This window comes from Melopsittacus undulatus, chromosome 2 (genome assembly GCF_012275295.1).
Source record: "Melopsittacus undulatus isolate bMelUnd1 chromosome 2, bMelUnd1.mat.Z, whole genome shotgun sequence".
Taxonomy (NCBI): Eukaryota; Metazoa; Chordata; class Aves; order Psittaciformes; family Psittaculidae; genus Melopsittacus; species Melopsittacus undulatus.
The window spans coordinates 28,705,426-28,723,856 of record NC_047528.1 but is presented as its reverse complement, the minus strand read 5'-3'; the positions used below and the strand labels follow the sequence as shown (position 1 = coordinate 28,723,856).

Below are 18,431 nucleotides of genomic sequence, written 5' to 3'. Positions count from 1 at the left end.
GCACAGGAACTGGAGGAAAGCAGTGTCACTGTTGGTTGAGCAGACTATCCAGAGCTGGAGGAAACAAAGCAGCAAGGTAAGGTGCCATGTGAATTGCATGTACATAATCACAGCCTCACACTGAAAATACTTCACAGAGAAATCTGGCATCGGTAAGACACAACTGGAGTGCTGTGTCCATCCTAGGGCTTCCCAGTACAAGAGAGGCATTGACAAACTGCAGCAAGTGTAATGGAGAGATACCAAGATGGTTCAGCTGTAGTACATGATATACGAGAAGAAGATGAGTAAACTAAGTTTGCTTAGCCTGAAAAGAGGTCTGAGAAGGGAATAAGTATTATCTCCAACAACAGAAGGGCCAAAATGGCATTTTCCCAGTATGCACAGCAGAAGAATGAGAAGTTGCAGTCACAAGGTGCAGGAAAGGAAATTCCAACTAGATGTAAGGAACAAAAAAAAAATTCACAAGAGTGGTTGGGCTCTGGAATAAGCTGCCCAGAGAGCACTGGAAAAGACCCTGAGCAGCCTCACCTAACCTTGAGATGGCAGTGCTTGAAGTGGGTGGTTAGATGGCTGAACCAGAAGACATCCAGGGTGGATTTCCTGAGGTTCCTTCTAGCCTAAATTAGTCTCTGATCCTGTAATTCCAATTTCATAAAGAAAGAGGAGATGTTTGACAACCAAGAGCGAGAAAAGAGCAAAGCTTTCTAAATGCAGTGTAGTGTTTCCTTATCCCAGATTTAATGCCAAAACACGAATATACATGGGTGTAGACCATCATTCCTGACCAATGAGCACGAAACTCGCTCTGCACATACAAGCCTACACATAGCCTTGGACTTTGGAGTGCTGGAACTTGTGAAGAGCAAGGGAAATTAGCACAGGCAAGAAGGCAGGCAAAAAATACTTGAACAAATAATTAAATCAAGATTTTTTAAAAGAACTTTATCCTAAAGGCTATTCAGTGATGATAGTAGAGCACTGAAATGAAGAGCCATACATACCTTCATTCCTGCTGATCTCTATGTCAGCAAAGAGTCCAATTTTAATGACTTGCCATAAAAGACCCAACACCAGGTAAGGTTTCCCTTCTTTTAAGTCTTCAGCTCCAATGTTAACAACATGGCACCCAATGGCTGAAGCAGAGTTCAGGGCGAGGTTCAGATTTTCCTAGGGAAAGAAGAGAACTTCTGAATGATGCAGGAACTGGAGAACTGAGGATACAGGAAGGGGGACAGACAAAATCAGTGAAATAAACAAGTAGCTTCACTGTGAAGGCATTTATGTCCATAGAATCACAGAATCATAGAAACATGGAATCATAGAACAGTTTGGGTTGGAAAGGACTTTCAAAGGTCACCTAGTCCAACCTCCCTGCAATAAACAGGGACATATTCAGCTAGATCAGGTTGCTCAAAGCGCTGTCAAACCTGGCCTTGAATGTCTCCAGGAATGGTGCAGCCACCACCTCTCTGGGCAACGTGTGCCAGTTTTTCACCACCCTCATTGTAAAAAGTTTCTTCCTCCTATCTAGTCCTAATCTATCCTCTTTTAGTTCAAAACCATTACCCTTGTCCTATCACAAAAGGCCCTGTTAAAAAGTTTGTCCCCATCTTTCTTATAAGCCCCCTTTAAGTACTGAAAGTTCTGGATTGCATTGCGAAGATGGAAAGGAGCTCTTTGGCAAAGGTGAAAGACACCTATCATAAGGCATTGGAGCTCAGACCATACATCCGTATTCACAGAGATGTCTGGGCTCAGTCCTGGTTATCAAACCCAGGCTCTCCCTGCAGCTAATGCATAGGCAGATGTTTAAGTGGAGCCTTAGCTTTAGCATGGGGCAAGCTATCCACCTGTGTCTTGAACACATGGAGAAATAAGGGAGCTACAACCCAATCAGCCATCAGATATTTCAGGCTCATCTCTTTTTAAGCACTATGTAAAAGACCTAATACCTAAGACAGAAATAAGTTGCTAGCTAGCAATGTGTATAACCAGTGTGTCATAGGAATCAGTATGGAAGAACCTGCTGGGTTTTCAACCTTGACATTCAGCCAAGGTCAGAACTGATCAAGTCTGGATATCTTCTCCATGCTCCAAAATCCATAATTTGGAGCATAGAGTTCTGGCTTAGTAGCATCCAGTGGAAGTGGAGGGATTCTGTCATTCACAGTGAGGGGCAGAAAGAAACTGATGTTTTAGGAACATGATGTTCCTTTGCCATTTCCTTCCCATTTATAGAAAAGGGTATAAGAAAATCTGGTCTGCACTATTCAGAAAGGTGACTTGGTAAACACAGGGCAAGCAGAGAGGGCAAACAAGCCTGGAAAATATAATTTATCACACAGATCTGCAATTTTTCACATGAATTTCATCACCACTGGCATGACAGAGATTTTATTAGATACAAAATGCAGAGAGAGACATAGTGTAAATTCTCATAAGGTAGAAATATTGGAGCATTTCCAATTAATTACCTTTTCTCCACCAGAGAGCTTTAAAAGGGTTAAGTTAAAGTGGAAGCTTTATTGATCAAATCATGTCTATGTGTGACAGGGATTGATCTGAGCTGCATCACTAAGCTATGCTGCTGACCAAAATGATTAGAACTGAAAAATGTGGTATACAGCATAAAAATCCAATTTAATGGCTTCTGAGCTTATTTGAGCCTGGCTAATGTTCCATCAAATCAGAGTAGCTGAGGGCTAAAGTGGGTTAGGTTTGTATCTCCTCCATATATCTATTTATATTCTGTATCCAGATATGTAGGTGCTATAAAATATAAAAATATATCTCTACATATTGTTGTGTGAACTGGTAAACATAATATATTGGGCTAAGTGCAAAAACAAACACAGTTTGTTTAGTCAGATTGCTCATATGTTTGGAAAGAAACAGAAATAGAGACCTGCATGGTTTTAGGATGTGGACCTAAACATCTCACTTTGCCATAAAAAACTTTGATTTGTGTTGGGCAGGACCACGGTATCTCCAGCCTTTGTGCTAAGTGATTATATCAAAGCATCCTAAGGGGAAAAGCTGTTGTATTTTAGTACCTGTATTGTGAAGGGTGTGAGTTTCTTTTTGTTGATTGTTCTCTCATCAATGGTGTCTGGCACTGAGAAATTGATCATCTTACTGGAAATAAAAGAAGAAACAACAAGAAATACATTACTAGATATGTGAACACAAAATACAGATACAGTTTTTATCACTATGCTGCAGGATAAGTCAAAGAGTTGGAGTGTTACTGAAAAAATATAGATAGCCTCTGTTTTCCCAGGTACACACAGGCGTGCATGCAAGAAATCCTTCTGGATCACATGCAGATTGTACTATAGGTGTGAGGCAATGAATGCCACAAGGTGAAGTTGTGTGAGAAGCTTATTGTGCAGAAAATTTCTGTGAAAGCATTCACTATCTTTTGCTGCTTTGTGTGAACCCCCAAAAGTCCTTGCACAAAAATAAACCCAAGTGACTCCTCAAATTTCACTGAATTCATCTTATTGCAAGGGCCCATAGGAAAATATAAACTCTCATTTAACATAAAAGAAGCTTTATATTTGCAAAGATAAAAGAAGGAAAATCCCCTAGCATTATTAAGGCCCTGCTTAATAAGATCAAGATCAATCTGCAAAGATTCATGATCTTAATGTAAGGTCAGTAGCTTCCCATTAAGCAGAGATGTGAATTTCTGCATACTCATGTCTCCCAGTTGTGAGTAAGATAGATATTATTTACCAAAGCACTATGCCATCACCAACTGCCTGGAAGAGGTCATCTGTTTCTGGATTCATCGGGACCACATGCTTACAGTCAGGGTCCTTCTCAAGGGCTTTATTAATCCAGTTGACAAAGGCATACTTTTCTTCCTCTGTGAACACAACATCAAATCAATCAACTTGCTGTTGCGATACTTCTACCATAATTTCATTTACAAAGGCAGAACTTCTGAGGGAGAAGACTCACCCACCAGTGTGATTGGAGGAGTTTGTTGATCAGTCTGACTAATCAACAAACTCCTACAAGGGAAGAATACTCTGAGGAGACAGGCAAATGAGCTGAAGGCAGCAACGAGCTTGAGCTGGTTAATACTCCTTCCATACTCCCTCCCACTGACTGGGGTTGCTTAGTGCTATGAGCACAGGTGTATTATAGAGACTGGTAATGAAGTTCATGTGATTCAACTATATGTTACAGCTGCTATGCTCTGCTAAGCATAAGTTGTAGTTGTGCCACAATTTTAATGCATTGTTGTATCATTTTGCTAAATCAAAATCCCATGTAGCTTCAAATAAGTTTAAATAATGAATTCTGTATTGTATATTACACCCTCCACATGTTAAATATCTAGAAGAGCCTGGCTAGAATTGGACTTTCCCAAAGATTATTCAGAGGGTAGTGGGCAAATATTCCCTATAGTCCAATAGGGCTACCCTGTACCAGCAGCATTTGCAGGGGCTCCAGTAACTCAGAGGTGTCCTCTGTACTCAGGTGGGTGGAGACCTTAGAAGCATTTGTGATGGTGTGCCCCCCTCACCCCCAACCTGTGACCTTTATTTCCTCTCTATAACTCTGCTCAAGCGATAAACATCAGAGATAGTGGTAATGGGTTGTGATGGCCATATTAGAATCATATCAGAAGTGGATACAGGGGAGACAGGTAACAACACAATAGCCAAGGGTAATTTGAATAATGCGAACCACTACCACAACATACTTGTTCCTAGCTGCTACCAGTGTAGGTCAGCTGTACCTACCTGAGTAAGAGTGTTGTGTGCCGGCACTGGACTGCTCGGATGTCCCACCAATAGCACAGATCCCCTCCTTTTTGTTGATTTGCTTTCGGAATGACTTAGCAACATCATCACTCTTCAAGTTTTGGAAAATCTTTCAAACATGAGAGACAATTATAAAATTTCAGAGAATTAAACCAAGTTAAACCAGTTTGCTCTTGGGCCATGAGACACGTTCTCTCTGCTTCATACATAGGGAAGCACAGCTTGCATATTATTCAGTGGGTTTCTGTGTAAAATTTATGTATCTGCCCTGGCAGAAAAGGATCATACAAAACTTCTATGTTCTATGTGAACAAAGAACAGCTACATAACAGAAATGTATATGGTATGAAACCATGGAGCTAAAATGTACAGGAGGAGGGCCTTTAACGGTTTTGTTTTGAAGAAAGGACACGCAAAAATCTACTTCTCCATCCTGAGGGAAATTCCACTATTTTAGCATTTGGTTTTACCCTAGTTCAGGCCAGAATAAGAAGAAAAAAATGCCCCATAAAGTTTTCAGTTTCAATCTGATGAAAGTTTTTGTAACCATTGTCCTGGTTCAGCAGCAGCAGTCATTTTTTCTCCTTCTTAGTAGCTGGTGCAGTGCTGTGTTTTTGACTTTCAGCCTGAGAACAGCGCTGATAACACTGATGTTTTTAGTTGTTGCTCAGTAATGTTTACTCTGACCAAGGACTTTCTGAGCCTCATGCTCTGCCAGGGAGGAGGAGAAGCTGGGAGGAAGCAGAGACAGGACACCTGACCCAAACTAGCCAAAGAGGCATTCCATACCACAGCACGTCATGCCCAGTATATAAACTAGGAGGATTTACCTGGAAGGCCCAGATCGCTGCTCAGGTCAGGCTGGGTGAGTGGTGAGTGGTTGTATTCTCTTCCCTTGCTATTTCCCTTATCACTGTTATTATTGGTGGTAGCAGTAGTGGTTTGTGTTATACCTTAGTTACTGGACTGTTCTTATCTCAACCCATGGGAGTTATATTCTTTTGATTCTCCTCCCCATACCTCCAGGAGTGGGTGAGGGGACGAAGGGGAAGAGTGAGCGAGCAGCTGTGTGGTTCTGGGTTACTGGCTGGGCTTAAACCATGACAACCATTTAGTCAGAACATAAACCATAAAACTATCCAGCTAAATCAACTAAACTGAAAGATATGAAGCATGTTCATTATGCAGCTGTGTTCATGTAACTTCTCCCAGTTAATTGAAGGATATCTAGTTGAGTTACCTTTTACTTTTATCTTTTCCAGTGAGGGGACTCCTTGGATAAGCTAGATGCCCATGAGACCCTGTGCTTGTGCCTCTCATGTGCCCTAGGGAGCATCTTGAGTAATCTGCATGGCATCTTACTTACTGAAATAAATTCATCAAAACTGATCCTGCCATTCCCCGTGGTTGTCAAATTCTGAATGAGTTCTCTGGCTTTATATCCTGGGAGAGGGAGATTGGCTGCTTTCAACACGTCTGTTAAATCGTTGGTATGGATGAAGCCATTCCCACTGACATCTGCAAAGATTCAAGCACACATTTATGTTCTACATCAGCCCAACGAAATGTACAAACAAAAAGGCTGTTGCATTTATTTTACCTGGGGAAGGGTACATTATATATAAAAATTTGTTATCCTGAAACTCAGTATTTTCAACCACTGTTCTGTCATTTGCACCCAAGAAAAAATTACTATCACCATCTAACAAACAAAAACCAACAGTGATGAATTTATGCACGTTTTAGACATATAGCAATATCTTAAGAAAGCTAGGTTTAGATGCATGTAATTACTTTCTGAGGTTACATATAGACAAACATAATTTAAAGAGGGAGTATCATGTCTACAGAACAGCTAAAGAAAATGGAACTCATGCTGTACAAAGTTCCACCTTATGCATGCATATATTCATAGATATAACATGATTTTTGCCTGTTTCCAATATCATCAGAAGTCATCAGTTTAGAGGTTTGGAACTGCATATGGTCATCCTTAAAATAAAAACTTGGGCATTTGTCTGAGATGCTGCTACACAGATAATCCTGCTGAGCCAGTTGCAAGATCCAGGGTAGGATTTTAGGAGAAGATCACCAATACAGGTTAAATAGTTCTTTCTTTGCCAGTTTGTGTAAATCTCCACAGATAGAAAACTGAATCTATCGCATGGAGAGTTTTTGTTGAAAAGCTATGGTTATGTACATGGTTATGTACAGGTTTTTATGCTTACATACTTACATTTGTGGTTTATGTGTCTGTGTGTTTTTTGTTCTACAGATTCTTTTCCCCCAGCCCAGAGGCTGAGGTGATTTCAAAGAAGCATGTGTTAATTTCCTGCATGGTAAGTTGCAACGTGAGTTGCTCATTGCATGCTGCAAAAAGGCACTTGTCTTTCAGCATCAGTAGCATGGATCAATGGAGATTGCAAAAAGCATCCTATCCATTTCTGAAGTCATAAAAAAAAGGGTCTGGACTTGGAGAAGGAAATGTCTGGGAGAGAAACGAGAGTTTCCTTCCAGTATTTGCCTTGTCAGTGCCTCATCTGTATGTGGCACACAGTGACCACGTGTTTGAGATTGCCAGCCTGGACTACGGTATGCTGAGAAATGAAACAACCATCACCTGCAACAGCAAGGACAACTGATTAACATGTAACCCAGTGAGGCTGACAGATCTGCTAATAGAAGTGAGCTATGAGAGGTACAAGGACCTTTCCTTAGAATCTGGGTAGACAGGGATGGTCTGCATGACTTTAAAGAAGACAAATGAGATGAGACCTTTAAAGTCTTGGAAAGGAAATGCACACTTTAAAATATAGGTGGCTTGAAAGGTCATAGTAAAGGGATTACAAATTTTGTGGCCATTTGCACAATTGTCCTCTCCAGACTTTCCCTCCACAAAGTAAGCAATTTCTACTAAAATAAAAACTTTTTGCTACCCAAATATTTTGTCAGGAATAAACAATATTCTTAGGAAAACACACGAGAGTATTTCCAACATGGTTTTCAGCTTTTTTCCAACATGGTATAGCTTTGGAGGTTATTTCATAAGCCACTCATTGCTGTGCCATCTGTCTCTGGTAACAAGCCATTGCTCTGCATCCTGCTGATGTGGTTTCATCTAGGAGGCCTGTAGTGGCAGGAAAAGGACTTTCTGTGGTCTCTGTGATACAGCAGATCGGCACTGGAGTGAATGACCATTTCCTCATGGCAGATCAGTACATGAGAAAAGAGCTTGCCATGGCTTCACACTTCTGCAGTGTTTCCTGTTTGCTGTACCCACCGACTTTGCTGAAAGCCTCTTGTAGCTCCACCATCTCCTCCTCTGAGAAGTGTGCGGTTGATGCCATTTCTTATTTCTCTGAGTGGCAGGTCTGCAAAAAGAAAGCACTTGGTTTTATTTGGGTGCCTTTTGGGTTCATCAGTTGTGATGAAAAAGAGAGGGTTTCAACTGGATTTTCAAAGCCTCAGAGCAGCTCCCCATAGCTGAAAGCCCAGCTCTTCTCTGCATCCTGAAATCTAGTGAAGGAGTAAAATCTTCCATACTTGAGATACAAATCCATGTCCCTCCTGTTGTTTTGCCAGGCCCTGCTCAAATCCCAACAGTTTTCTGTTTAAATGCTAATTTAATTGGAATTAAATCCTACATCTGCTACCTTTTGTGTCTCATGGGGAAAGCTGATAAAACCACGCTCATTCTTGTTATTCCCCTTTTGAAAGAACAGTTCACCTTGTGCTTCTTCAGCAGCGCTGGCAAAGAAGCAGCAGCCCTGTTTGCCCACGGGCCTCTGGCCTGAAGCCATCCATTTTTTGCACTGGGATATTTGCATTGCCTACCCTTGGATACCTAATGAGAAGCCAGTTACCTTTATGAGATGGATGGATGCATGGATGGATGGATGGAGAGAAGCCCCTTCACAGGGTGTTCAGAGCAACCAGGTAAGGCTTCCTTGAGGGCTACTTCTCTTCCTGGCTATGTGGAGCATTTAGGGACTTGCCCTTCAAGGTACCTAAGTTAGTGCCTGAGGCTAGATGGCACTTTAGGAATAGGTGGCTGGAAGTTTTCCTGCCTTTCCTCTCATGAAAGATATAAAGCAGGAGGAAGGATCAGACTTTCCCTTTCTACACACCTTTCTTAATAAACAGAAAGGGAAAGTTTATATCCATTCATCACATTGTTTAATACACTGCCAGAAAATTATACCCCTCTGCTTTTTCATGCACCTACTCTCCTTTGCATCTATTCAAGAGGAAACTGTTAATGAGATGAACTATTTATTATTCTATATTTGTGAGAATTACTCTAGTGTCCTATGTCTCTTTAAGAATTAATTAACCAAACAACTATTTAAATAGAATAGCATGGAAACCTGAGTTGGTCCTGGAAAGTCGTTGCTGTAGCTACAGTGTCCAAATGAGGAAAAACAAATACCTGAAATACCTCATTCTTAGACTAAAACAAGCGTTGCATCCTGGAGGCTTGGATTCCAAACTTTATACAAAGATATACATAGATAACGTAAAAAATTACAGATGTGCTCTAGCTGTCTACAGAGACACAGAGTTGTGTACAGCCTATCTGGGCTTAAGATTTAATGCTCTCCTAAACTCAAGCATTGATTCCCTGTACCTGTGAGAACCATTACAGACACGGCTTTGAAACAGTCCAAAGACAATCTCATGTGTTTAGGTTTTTGTCTACTGTCCCCCTGCAGTACCCTTTTTCTGTCTTATCACTGTGGTTTTAGGGTAAGGACAGCTTCCAGAGAAAAATTGGTTAATTCACTTGAACCTTCATAAGTACAGAAATGCAGTATAATTCATAATGCAGTTGCTCTTGGGACAAGAGAACCCATGTGCAGTTTTCAACACAATCAAGCTGGTGATTGCTACTGAAATATTAATATAATACTACAAGTGGTTCTAACCACCATATTTCCAAGGATTACCTGTAAAAATCCCTGTGATCCACTAGCAACGTGGGTAATGTATACTAGGGTAAAATTAGATCCATAGTCTTCCATTTCCATCCTGGTATCTTTTCTGCCTCTAATTTCTCACTACCAATCTCTTAATGTTGCATGCTCTGTGTTTTTGCAACATGTGGATTCCCTAAAATGCACCTGGACACATGAAAATCTCACACCATCATCAAGAAAATCCATATTCCACTCAATTATTCAAAATCAGAATTTTCAGATTAAAGGTTTTAGAGCTATTCACAATTTAAAAATGCTATTATTTTTTAAATTGTTCAGGTACTAAAAACAAACCATACAGAAATCAAGAGAGGTAAGACCCAAAGCTTTAGCAACACACACCAAAAAGTAACACATTCGTTTTTAAAAAGCTACTTTTCAGTATATAAACTGCTTATTTTGCTTATATCATTAAAAGTAAATGATGATACTTAGGTACACAGAAATGTAAAATGCTTCTGGACAATGGTGGAGGAGGTCATGTCCAATATTTTCCTTCTGATCTTATCAGCCAAGAGCAGATTCATTTGCTTCCAGGGGCCAAACACTTTAAGCACTTCACTGACTTCAATGCAAACTGAAAATACTTTGGGCATCCTATCGAGAGGACATCCTATCAAGAGGGCATCCAATAGCCCTGGATGAATAGTTTAATTACAGATAATCCACAAGGCACTGTAAGCATAAGCTGTGCTGCCCTGCTCCAAATCATTTTCAAAATCAGTATGACAAGACAGATACAGAGAAAAAAAAAATGCAGAGGATGGCAAAGAAGAATATGTGGAGATGACAGCCAATATGAATGAGCTGAAATAGCTTATTTGAAGGCAATAGCTGTTGAGAAGCTGAGAAAGGAGCCAAAGGAAAATCAGTCAATGAGAACCAGGCAATGGCTTTGATCACAGACGTACAGCAAAAAGCAATGGAAAAACTGGGCAGGAGGGAGGGGAGTTTGGAAAGGAACAAATACAAACAGCTTAGCTCTCAGCACAGATGAGATTTTGAAGGTCAGAAGCAGCTGGGAGGAAGGATCTTAAACTTGGTGTTATCAGAGATCAGTGAAAGAATTCAAGTTCCTTAGAGAGAACAAGATGAAAGCCGGCACGTGCTCAGATGTGGAAGCAGGACACTGAGGAGGGGAAGACAGCACCATGGGTCAGAGCAAGAAAGACAGTGGAACTGCCAACCAGAAAGAAATGGAAGAATAAGAAATTCTCATAAGAAATTCTCATAAGAAATATAAAACACTGTTTGAGACAGACTGAACTTCAGATGGCATCAGGACATCCGGATTACACATTGCCTGGAAGTGACACTTCATTATTTTTTTGCAGAACAGCATAAACCTACTATTGCAAAAAAAAAAAAAAAGTTGTGCAAATACACTCCTTCCTCACCAGAAGACTGTTGAGTTTCAGGGTAATGTAAAAATGGGAAAATGGTCTCACCTAAGCTGCTGACAACCATACCAAACTGACAGCAAAAGAGCCTCTATGAAGCATTCCCTTTCCTGCTGTCATTTTCAAACCAATACATCACAGTCCTGCATTTAAGCGTCCTCTTATTTGACCTTATCCTAAGAAAAACCTACTATTGCACTGATGTTTTAAGAGATCTAACAAACTATTTTCAGTCTGAAATATAAAAGAAGAACTATAATAATCTCAAACCTGAATGTTACTTCTAAATTGAAACACAGCAATATTGATGTCCTTTTATCTCTTTCCATTTTGAAGCCATAATCTGAGAAGCTGCCTGGTTATACATTACTTGGCAAAGTGTGCAACCACCATGAAATATAAATAATAAAAGGCAAAGCCATTAAAACCTCAAGGTTTCCATGACTCTCATTAAGTAGTTACCTTGTTTGATGTTTTCCTCCATTTCTCTGGTGTTTAAGCTTTACTGCAAGCAAGGCAGTGAAAACCTTGAAGATGTGAAACCACACTATAGCTAGACATAAAGTTGTACCTTTCCTAAAGCAAAAAAGCAAATTTCATGGCACAACATTATATTTCACAAACACATATTTAAATCATCAAGATAACTGTGAATTTGACGCTGAGGAAGTTGAATAAATTACTAATATTTACTCAATTTCTACCACCAGAGCTTTATTTTATCACATTAGTACTTTGTTAATAATTCCAGAGCTTCCCTAGCTGTTGGAGAGTGATCAGATAAAGGACTGCAAGTGTGGCCCGGTCATATAGAAATTTCTCTATCTCTTCTGCTACCTTCTCTTCAAACTAGTTTATTTTTTCTGAAACAAGACACTCATTGGTGCAAAAGGTAGCTCTTAGAGTTGTGTGGGGCAGCATAGGACCCCTCCTCACAGAAAACTCTGCCTTTTACTTTATGACAGCTCCCCCCTCCAGTTCCTTTTCTCTTTCTTATCTCATTCATGAATTCAATTTCCAAATGTTCAGCTTCCTGTAAGGGCTGGGGAACATTTCCCCAGCTCTTTCCTGCATTAGCCTTTCCTTCCTCACTGGTAGTAAAGAGGTTCTCCCTAACACACAGCCTGCCCTGGACAATGCTACCAGCAGGCAGGAATAAGAGAAGTGACCTCAGAATCGTGCAGAAACTGTTGTGATAGATCTGAAGCACCTTGCAGGACAGAAAAAAGGGAATACCTTGAGTATATTTAATCTTTGTCCCATACTTCCTTCACCTTTGGGTATGTCCTCATTCCTGGTCACTCATCAGAATATCCCTGATAGATATTCCTTCACAGAAATACTTCCCTCTACCTTTCTCTCATAATGTCCAACACGTTAAGACCATATATCTATATGAATTTCTGTTCAAACGATGTGTCTCAATCAGCTAGTTTTCTAGAGTATGGAAGGGCTGAGGAGGAGACAAGAAAAGAGAAGATTTGTGAGTTAGGCTCTGATAGCTATTTTCCATCCGGAGACACATTTTTGTCATTTTTGTTCTCACTAAGGGGTGAGAAAAAGAGAAATTATTCAGTGGACCTCATGTTGAAAGAAGAACCCTTGCTGTAACTGCAACAGTGTGGCCTAGAAATTTCTCAATTTTAAAGTTTCATGCTGTGTGCCTCAGCAAAAACCTTCTACTAAAATGCAAGAGGCAAAGCCATCTTATTGGCAGTCATCTGAATATACTCTTTTGCATAATCCAGAATAGTTTTTCTCCTACTTAAATTTTACATTCTTAGCATACAATATCATCATGCTTCTTTCTCATATATTTATCTGTTGTTATTTTTACCATTCTGATCAAAATAATGTGCTTGCATCCCCACACTAACACCCACAGCAAAGTAGGACAGTATCATTAACACTAAATTTCCCCAGCTTTACTGTCAGTTCGGAGCAGTGATAATTTTCACTGATGGCTCTAGGGTATCCAGCCATCTTAGACAAACAATACCAGCCATGTCCTTTACTCTTGTTTGGTGTTACAGCTTCCAGGCAGATTATGTGAACATTTTCTTTTGACAGGTATTTTACTCCTAATGGAATAAGATAAAAACTAGAACCTTCCTTGCTGATGAGTTATTCAGCTAGGCAGCAACTTGCCATGACTGACAGCATCAGCAAATACCATCAGGTTTTGAACCATGTATCATAGAATCATAGAATAGTTAGCATTGGAAAGGACCTTAAGATCATAGAATCATAGAATCATAGAAGAGTTAGGATTGGAAAGGACCTCAAGATCATCTAGGTCCAACCCCCCCTGCCATGGGCAGGGACACCTCACACTAAACGATATCACCCAAGGCTTCATCCAACCTGGTCTTGAGCACTGCCAGGGATGGAGCATTCACTACCTCCCTGGGCAACCCATTCCAGTACCTCACCACCCTAACAGTAAAGAATTTCTTCCTTATATCCAATCTAAACTTCCCCTGTTTAAATTTTAACCCATTATCCCTTGTCCTATCACTACAGTCCCTAATGAAGAGTTCCTCCCCAGCATCCTTATAGGCCCCCTTCAAATACTGGAAGGCTGCTATGAGGTCTCCACGCAGCCTTCTCTTCTCCAGGCTGAACAGCCCCAGCTTTCTCAGCCTGTCTTTGTACGAATCAATTAGAGACTTTTCGTACACAACAACTTTGAAAATAATTTAAGAAGCCCAAATTGCAGTATCTTTAACCACACGAGGTGTTTCATAATAAAAAGTTCCTTTTTCAAGTTGCGCACTTAGTGGTACAATTATTTTTGTATTTAAATAGCTATAGATATACACACAGATAAAAGGTTTTTCTAACTTCCTCAAAGATGACAAGCTAAATTTTAAATCCTAAAGTAGACAGAAATGCACTTGGCTCTATTTGCAATGTGTAACCTCGATTACAGTACCTTCAGTCTGGGTGGGATCTTGCTGTTTAAATCAGCATACAAAACATAGAGAGGAGTCTTTCTGAGATTATGGCAAATAGCTCCTCTCTGGTGCGTGATAAAGATTCACAATAAAATACAGTCTTTGTCTCACAGACATTTTAAAATGCTACAACAGCAAAATCTCACTGTGTATGCAGGCACTGGAATTATTAAGCTGTTGTATTTCACATATTTCATATACAGTTTGAAGAAACAGAGAGAAAAGACATTTATTACTGTTCAGAAAGCAACATGGTGATGCCCATAACTTATTTTCCTAATGTTCCATTTTATAAAGGACCTTATATGTCAATGCAATGCCCAAGTCCTAAATTAAATATGAGTCAACAGGGCTTGGGAAGGGAAAAGCCCTAGGATTTGTAGAGAAATGGAGATCTCTTTCCAATATACCACTTAGTGGCAAGGAGTGTTAATCCTTCAAGGAAATTAGGATATTGAAGAAGCAGAGCGGTGAACCCATAAATACTCTCCTTATGTGTCTTTTATCTGTCAGATACATCCTACCAGGGAGAGTCTATATATATGCATATTATTTTTCAATCAGAGTCTGTAGAATTTTTCTTTAAAAAGAACAAATTAATCCAGTACACTACTTTTTTTGTTGGGTCACTTATATTTTCTATTCCTTTAGGAACACAAGCCAGATTTAAAGTGAAAACATTTTAACATAGAAAAAGGAAAATTTTGATTCTCAGCTGTTTTCCAGTGATTCTTGTTTCTCTCTCTTTCTTTTTTCCCCTTTTCCTTTTCTTTTTCCTTTTTTTTTTTTTGTCCAAAGTTATTTTTCAAACCAACCTCAACTGACAGTCAATGAGCAGATTTCCTATTTGGCAAGGAAAGCCCTGCTCCACCCAGTTCCACCTTCACTAGGGTGGGGAAAGAGATCATTTACAGGGCTGCTTTGGATACAGGTATGAGGAGCTACCCCACCTCTGCCCCATCACGACTGGGGTGGCAGATAGGACACAAAACCCTGGGCAGACAGATAAAAAACCTCTCTTCCTATTCCTGTGAGGCAGTCATAACACTGCAGCCTGATGGCAGAAGGTCACGAAGTACTGACTCAGTCCCAAATGTCCTGTGAAAGCCTGGTATCTGATACAAGAAAAGGAGAACATGGCCTGTGTTTCCAGCTCATTAGCATGAAAACAGTTCCTCTGGGCATGAAAATACTAAAAACATGTTCCAGCTATAAAGAGGAGGTTGATATATTATTTTTAGATACAAATGCATGTTTGCATTTGACTAATTCCACCTAGATTTATGAATCTGTTGCTGTTGCTCGCACGCCAGGAGTTGTATTCTGTCCTCAGTTTTTCAGGGCTCTTCTCTGACTTCAGTAGGATTTTTCAGCACCCTCCCATGGGTGCTGCCTCCATATCTGGGACACCCCTCTCATCTCACCCAGCAGCAGCGATTTACTTCCTGTCCTACAGCTTTCCCCTTTAATAAGTGAAAAGATGCACAGAGTGACCAATGCAGAGCCCTCTGCTCCATCTTGCAGCATCTAAATACCATTTCCTTTTTTTTATTAGTAAATATTTTTAATTTTGTGAAATATTTTGTTTTGTATCAGCATTTCACTACAGTCTGCTCTTTTTCATGAAAGGGCTAAGGGGGAAATTAAATGAAAATCAGCTCATCTCTGAATGCACTGTACTCTCCTACCTTCCCCATCCCTTTCCTTCCCCTTTAGTCATCCTTTTTTGTACTTTAAAAAAACATATGATGATGACTTTTGCTGTATGATTCTATCAAGTAGTAGCTCTGCTCCATTCTACACAGCTGTATTTTAACTGAAATCACAAGGAAACATGGTTTAAAAAACCCAATGGTAGCATAATAAAACATGATAGAGTACACATTAGGTTCTGTGAGCAGGAAGAGAGAAGCAACACCACTAGACTTACTTAAGTAGAGTGACTTTCATGACTCTCAAACATTTTATAACCATAACAGTATTCAGTCCAAACCCTTATTTGGTTTCAATTGAGGAAGCAGATTCAAAACCAGTAACATATAAAAGCTCTTCTTGACCTACTGCATGAGCATTGCCTTCAGCTTCTCAGCTAAGTAAATCTGGACCTCATGGTCAGGACTGAAATAGAAATCCCACCTCTTGCTGCCAGCAAGTAGGCAGGTACCTCCCAGTCTCTCCTGGCCCTCACATCTCTCCTTGATGGATTTCCCACCACAGGAAAACAGGGGGTTTCCACATCTCCTGTCAGCTCAGCAGAGCTTCCCCAGCCCAGTCTTCACCCTCTGAAGGCCCTCTGGGCCCATTTCACAAGGGCAAAATGCTCCTGTGTGGCAAGCAAAAGGGGAGGAAAGCAATGCATACAGGAGTTCCTCTACATGAGAGGTTTCAGGGCGTGATCTGCTTTTATCAAGACAATCAAACAGCCATCTGCTGAGCGCCCATCTGCACTCCTGATGGCACAATCTAACCTACATTTGCTAGAGGTTTTAACTTTACACCTGCAGCAGTGAGGGCTGATGTTGTCTGTGACTTTGGCTACAAAGACCTGAGGTCTCATTTGCTTCAAAAGTCAAGCTGCCCACAGCCTTAAGGGCCAGTTGTACAGTGTTCAAACCAAATCCGTGTGCTGAGGAAAACACTATCTGACAAAAAACAGCAAGTCTACTGTTCTTACAGAGCAAAAAGTTCAGCCCAAAGGCTCCTGTTCACAGTATAACCACCTAAATTGTCCGCAGACATTTACAAGTTACTGATCATCCATAGTCTCAGCAGAAATCTCAAAGAAGACAAGGGACAGGCCTGACCAACTCCAGCAGTCAAGATCTTAAAAGGTAAATTCAATGACAGCACTACCCCATACCACTGTTTTTAAAGCAGAAGTCCCTACTACAATCAGGCTTCATCATGAATCAGTTTTATTTATTGTCTTCAGAGTTAAATTACATTTATAAAAGCCTAGTATAAATGTCCTAACAGTCAACAGAGTATATTATAAACACTACAGGCCAAAATACATTAGCTTTATGAACCTGTGTTTTTCATCACTGGTATCACAATCACCTTCTTGCAGGGATCCACTCTAATCTATATAATGGCTTCTTACATCATCACACCCTGCCAAACCAATGCAAATTCAGACTACCACTCTACTCAGTTAAAGACCACTCTGCCCAATTAAATACATCACTTTCCAGAAGGTCAGCAGAAATCTCATGCACAAGACAACTGGAAGATGCTTTATGCTAGTACAGAGCCTACACTGCTTTTTTACGGTGACCACAGTTTCCTGTGCAGTTAAGCTGCTTGTACGCCCCATGAGGGCAGCTTGCCATAGAAACAGCAGGTGGTATGGTCTTACCTCCTGGGTTCAAGCTGTGGGTCCAAACTGCCAGAGCAACAGCTCAACCACGGCAAATCCAACAGAGAGAGAAACCAACAGAAGAAAACCCAAACTTCTTGTAGGTTGGGTAACTACAAAGCAGTATGTCGAAAGGTTGCTGCGTCACTAGGAAGGTCCTCCTTTTCTGCAAAGCAGCTAGTCAAACCCAGCACTGAAAGCCCAAGAGTGAGTGAGCCCAGAGAAGGAAGTGAAACAGATTTTGTCTTTATAAGGAAATCTCTGGTCTGCCTCTACTACTACCTACCTAGTCTACCTCACTACTCCTACAATAGCTCCACTGCTGTGACTGCTTCCTCTTGGTTTTACCGCTCTTTGGTTCTGTTCTCTCTCTCTAAGCATGTGCACACATGCACAAAATGCCTTCTCTCTCTGGTGGCAGGAGCACCATGTTTTAAACTTGCATAACAAGGTCTGCAGTCCCACAATATGCTCAGCACAGGGCTGGCTGCAAAGTCAACTTGGAGGGCTTGGGGCAGTGTCTCCCAGGGATGGAGACCCCTCAGCATCTCTGGGCAGCCTCTGCCAACGTTTGAGTGTCCTCACTGTGAAAATGTTTTTTCCTTACATGTGGCTGGAGTTTCCCTTGATGTAATCTGTGACCTTTTCTTTCTCAGTGTGCACTCTCACGTCTGACAAAAGGCTGCCTCCATCTTCTCTATAAGCTCCAATTAGGTATATGTTAGGTACCAAGAAGATCCCTCTCAGGCCTCTCTTCTCCAGGCTGAACAAGCCCAGCCCCTCTCCAGCTCTTCTTGGATCTCATGAGCTCTAGCCCATGACCTAGTATCTTTCTACAGTTTGTCAAAGCCTTTCTTGTACAGGGGAGCCTCAAACAGGACACAGTACTCCTCATGCAGCCTCACAAGGGACACTAATTTCAAGGATACTTTTCCCAGCTACACTGAGGGTCAAGCATA

General features: G+C 40.8%; 1 protein-coding gene across 1 annotated transcript in view; it reads right to left on the bottom strand.

Annotated features, from left to right (window-relative positions):
• Positions 1–17,608, bottom strand: part of LCP1 (lymphocyte cytosolic protein 1) — a 29,504-nt gene extending 11,896 nt beyond the window's left edge. The window contains exons 1-7 of the mRNA XM_005147674.4: positions 17,473–17,608; positions 8,062–8,152; positions 6,148–6,299; positions 4,761–4,890; positions 3,742–3,874; positions 3,057–3,138; positions 1,005–1,170 (exon numbers count right to left, since the gene is read on the bottom strand). Of these exons, the coding sequence (XP_005147731.1) occupies positions 1,005–1,170; positions 3,057–3,138; positions 3,742–3,874; positions 4,761–4,890; positions 6,148–6,299; positions 8,062–8,128 (730 nt within the window). The 5' untranslated portion in view covers positions 8,129–8,152; positions 17,473–17,608. The remainder of the gene's footprint in view (positions 1–1,004; positions 1,171–3,056; positions 3,139–3,741; positions 3,875–4,760; positions 4,891–6,147; positions 6,300–8,061; positions 8,153–17,472) is intronic.
• Between the last annotated feature and the right edge of the window lie 823 nt (positions 17,609–18,431).